This window comes from Porites lutea, chromosome 2 (genome assembly GCF_958299795.1).
Source record: "Porites lutea chromosome 2, jaPorLute2.1, whole genome shotgun sequence".
NCBI lineage: Eukaryota > Metazoa > Cnidaria > Anthozoa > Scleractinia > Poritidae > Porites > Porites lutea.
In genome coordinates, this window is record NC_133202.1 from 1,550,001 (window position 1) to 1,555,000 (window position 5,000).

A 5,000-nucleotide genomic window follows, 5' to 3' on the forward strand; every position below is an offset into this window, starting at 1 on the left:
GTCTTTTGTAAGACAACATCTTCCAGACAGTTCTTTTATCACTAATTTATGTAGAAATTACAACACCTGGAAATTCTGGTATACCAATGATCATTATTATAGTAAATTTGTTTTTTACATGAACATACAGAAAAGAAAATTTACAACAACAGATAACTATTCTACATGTAACTGTAGACAAACACATATCCGTGTGGCAGATTTAATGAATTCTGGTGGAAAAAGCTTTCCTCAAACTCATAATGATAATTCAAAATTAAATGGAGGTATGTCTCCTGAGAATGCTGTTAGTCATGATTTACCATGGGATTGTTTAACTGAAAGGCTTCGTCTCATAGGACTTATACCACATGATGTAGGTGGATTTGGAGATTGTTTCTTTAAATCAGTTTCGCACCAACTGTATAGGACTGCTGACTTGCATCTTGAAATTCGTATGGCTGGAATTGGCCATTTACAGAGTTACCCAGAATTGTATATTGAAAGCATTTCTAATGATCACTGGAATAACTATATTCAACAAATGTCAAAACAAGGCACATGGTGTGATAACATCATAATGCAAGCTGTGGCCAATGCATACAACTGTGTCATTAGACATGGAAAAATCTAATTTTCATAGCATTTTGAACTTCATCATAGCCTCATGTTGTTGTTATAAAATCTACTCTATCATTTTCAGTTTTTCAAGATACTGAGTAGACTAACATGTTTTGTTACATTTTCCCTTGCAACTAACCAATCCCTTGTAACTATTCAAGTTACTATCATTCATGTTACTGTTACAAAAGTTAGTCTCCCACAATCAGTATCTAAACTACATTGTAACTAAGTAGATAAACATCTTTGGTTACATATTTGGGTTTCACTATTAAAGTTGCTATTGTTCATGTTGCTCTTTAAATACTTCGTCTTTCTCATTTAATCTCTCAACTAATTTCCTCCTCTGTTTTTGTATGATTTTAGCTAAATTCATTGAACTTCGAACGCACTTATTAATCTTTGATTACTACTAGTATAAGAAATAGATGTAACTGATATTATTGCCAACAAGCAGACTCGCGAAGACTTAAGGCTGCGAGGCGGCAGCCTAATAGAGACGTGCGCGATTGTTCCTGGGGCAGAAAAACTCTCGAATCGATGTAACATAGAGTAATGTAAGGCATCGATGACGTAATGCAGGACAGAGAATGCATTGTTTTCGAGCGAACACGTGATACAGATCAGAGAATCCACGAGTCGTGTGCGTGTTTGTTAGTCCCGTGCTCATCCCATCTTCAACCAATCGTCGGGTAGTTCATTTCCATGCTACGCGATATCTGTCGCATTTGCCCGCTGGAATTTTTTATCGCATGCCGCTAAGAAAAAAAGTAACGCAGCAAAATTGTTTGTGTCTTTGAAGCAAAATAATTCGGAAGGCTTCATTATTGGCGCACCATAAATTTTTTAGCTTCAAAAGAGACCAAATATAAGTCTGTACGTTGAATATTGGCGGACTTTAATGTGATTTTTTGACGATTTTAAGTTTGCTTATAAAACCACTAAATTTTACGCAAAATGACTTGTGCGCAACTTCGAACAAAAACGCGAACTTCAATATCTCAAAAAATTTACTGCGTAAAGTCGGGATTTCAAATTCTTTAGGCAGTAGAACAGTTTAGTTTACTATTTTCAAAAGACAAATTAAAGCAAGGGGCACACATACACCAAACCCACGATCCGCCTTCCCCGCACATGACGTGGGAAAACTGCCGTGCGGTTCCCAGCCAACAGCTCCCACATGTGTTGTGTGGAGCTGGCGCTTGATAGACTGCTTTGCACTCCCCTCGGCATGACGTAAGGGGTTTTTCTGAGACGCGGGTTTTCCCCGTTCGTTAACCCAACGGCTTCGCCACGCTGCTGAGCCCCAATAAGGGCGAAACAGCTGTTTGTGGCTGCAACTGCCCATGTGATATGGCTGTACGCATACGTGAGGTACTAGCCCGCCCGTGGGTTGGTCTATAGATGCCCTTGCTTTAAGTTTGCACTACTTTCAATGCAATCGAATTAAGTTTAATCTATTTTTCATCGATTAATGTATTTCATGACTTTCTAAACAAATTCAACAGCGCGCGCATATACGTAAAATCTTTAAATCTTTCCTCGTTGACACTTAGCTATAGCTAGTCATATTCCTTATTGTGCTCATAAAATACAGTAGAACCTCCTCTAACAGACCGCCCAAAATGCGAAGAGGTAGCGGAAGTTTACTGGTTCTAGCTTTGGATAAGTGGCCTTTTATGGGAGTTGGTCGCTTACGAGAGATGGTTGCATATGGAAGTTCGACTGAAGTAAGAAAAAACAAAGTAAGGAAAGTAAACTGTGGTATTTTGCGACTCTTAAATAGCTTTAAATATCAGCACCGTGTCTATGCCAAATACCCTCACCTCTTCATTTCTATCTTGGAACCACTGCCAAAGCCAAGGCTTGATAAGGATTGGTCATTTTCGGAAGGACAGAGTCCTTCTCCTTTGAAATAAAAAGTAACGGCGGCTTTTTCAGTGTTTGACATGTTTCTGCACAGTGATATTTCATCCACAAGGTCCTTTAGAGTCTTTGCTTTATCAACCCGCACTATGCAATCCTCGCCACTTTCCATGTCCTCGACGGTTATAGTGATGTATTCTGGTACAATCACTACTACACTTGGCTGTAAACTGCAGATGAGTTTCGAAGGAAGGCCTCTCTGTGGTGCGTCGGACAGTCGGGTTTTTCCGTGGTAGACTTTCTGGTCTTTTACGGGAATTCCAAGCTTCTCCTCTATCACTGCCATCAAATCAATGACATTTGCTTCGCTTGGTCGTATCTTTACCGGAAATTTTTTATTAGACGATAATTCGACTGTTATCTCCAATTCGGCATCAATTAATCTCAGGTTTCCAGGCGATTTCACCAAGTAACTATTTACAATAAGAAAATGAAAGTTAGAACATCCAATGTAATTCTTAGCAAGAGAACCAGTTGGAAACTGCCCGATCGATAACCCTCTGTTGAAGGTCTTAGCATCTAGACTATAAAAAGAACGTGCTCGCCTATTGGAGGTAGCGAAGCCGAGAAGTAAGCGGTGGTCTCGAGCTCAAATTCTGCTCTAATCGCTAGCTGGATTTCAAGTTCTCGGCAATTTCAAAACAGTTCAACTCCTTGGCCATGTCCAATGATTGCCTGCTACCAGATGGTTTTATCGACCCTGTTATGTTATACTTGAATCACGACTCTCTTCTAAAGGACATCCTTTTAGGATGTACACCTGCCTAAAACGGACATCAAATAGTTGGTCACTGCCTTCATTTTGTCCCTCTTTTCGTTTATCACCGCAGAAGACACGTCACTGACACGAACTTGATATATGTGAATCGGTCCCGACAGTGACCACTTTAGAACCAGACGACTGTGTTTGTTTTCTATTATTTAATTGTGGAGCGTAGATTAAACCTTAATACCTTTTTATGAATGTAGCGTCACATATAAAATATGCCAAATCGAAATGTCTTACTGGCTGCTAAATATAAATTCCTAAAAATCCCTTCCAACTTTCTAAATCTACCAAATGTTTTAGGTTTGATTTACCATGTTTATGCACAACCAAAACTAAAAAAACAAAACCAACAAGAATATAAAAAAGTTGATTACTTTTAATTACTGCGAACAAAATAAAAATGTGAACTGTTTTTGGTTGCTTTACCAAACACCGAACGAATTCTCAGCCAAAAAGGGATGGCTTAAAAAATAATTTTCCCAGACCTGGGTCGACAGACACTCGACAGCCGTTTCTACCCTGATAAAAAAAATACGCAGCTTCTACTAGCTACAATCAGGCCCTACAATCATGGACAAAAGTCTTGGGACACTTTTGCGTTTCTGGGACGTTTTCCAATTCACACAGGTCCAACCCGTTCCCTCACCTCAAAAACAATGTTGGACGCGTGTGTCCAGAATTTTTTCCGAGTTTCCACTTTGTATAGGGTGGGGGGAGGAGAACTGCAAGGAAATTTCGAAAATGATGAACTGTTTTAAGAGGGAACAGAGAAATGACAGAAAAATATGAGTATTGCAGTACAGGACTTTTGTCCAGGATTGTAGATATCGTCGTTGTAACAACGCATCTGGTGCGCATTTTGCGTAATTATTACATACTGACCTTAAACGGGAAGAATTTAACAACACTTCAGTGTCGTTTAGAACAAGAAGTTGATGGGGATCGTTGGCAGCGTTTAGCTGACTCTGTACTTGACGTTTCAAATCACCAACTGTTGCGTCTGGGGCAATATTCACTTCCAGTGGGTGGGGTGAGCCAGAAATAGCAACTGGGATGTCAAGGAAAGCTTCTGGTGTGAACACACACTTAACGAGCCCATTTTCATCCCAGCCAGACTCAATACCAGCTTCTTTGGGTGCGGTTTTTACGCGATAGAAAGTGAACTTCTTAGCCTCGTAAGCTGGTCGTTCTATCGTTAACTCCTGTCCTCCATATACAACCCAGCCTCCAACGTCATAGCCATCTATGGATACGTCTAAGTTGCAACCTTTGCGAAGGACAGAGATCGAGCATAAAGTTAACCATAGAAAAATATCCGTAGATATGTTCTTTTCAATGTAATTATTACTGAATGTACTCTATTCGCGCGGACCAAGTTCAATGTATTACATTCGAACTTAACTCGTCAATCTGCTTTGATTTAATCTACAAACTCTTCCGGAATGCGGCAGTGTTTTTGCTGTATCTCTCCTTGCTTATAAATATCAGCTGTGAGTAGAATATATAAGAGCCTCAAAACATTAATGGCCTTTTTATTTTCCGACGGTGACTTTGGCAACCTAGTGCAGAACCTAAGGCTGTGTTCACCTATACCGGATAGCTTTTGCACCGGCACGAAACCCATACTGCGGATAGGGTTTCTATTCAGACATAAGAACGGTGATTTCGGCTCGATTTCTGTAACGGAGCGAATTTGGGCCTCGTG

The 5,000-nt window shown here is 39.9% G+C and overlaps 2 protein-coding genes across 2 annotated transcripts in view; both read right to left on the minus strand.

Moving 5' to 3' along the window:
• LOC140929174 (uncharacterized) overlaps positions 1 to 5,000 on the minus strand; it is a 203,655-nt gene that overhangs the window by 6,391 nt on the left and 192,264 nt on the right. The window lies entirely within an intron of this gene.
• The window catches only part of LOC140927266 (uncharacterized), a 17,303-nt gene continuing 14,725 nt past the window's right edge, over positions 2,423 to 5,000 (minus strand). Inside the window, exons 5-6 of the mRNA XM_073376896.1 lie at positions 4,178 to 4,562; positions 2,423 to 2,939 (exon numbers count right to left, since the gene is read on the minus strand). Of these exons, the coding sequence (XP_073232997.1) occupies positions 2,423 to 2,939; positions 4,178 to 4,562 (902 nt within the window). The remainder of the gene's footprint in view (positions 2,940 to 4,177; positions 4,563 to 5,000) is intronic.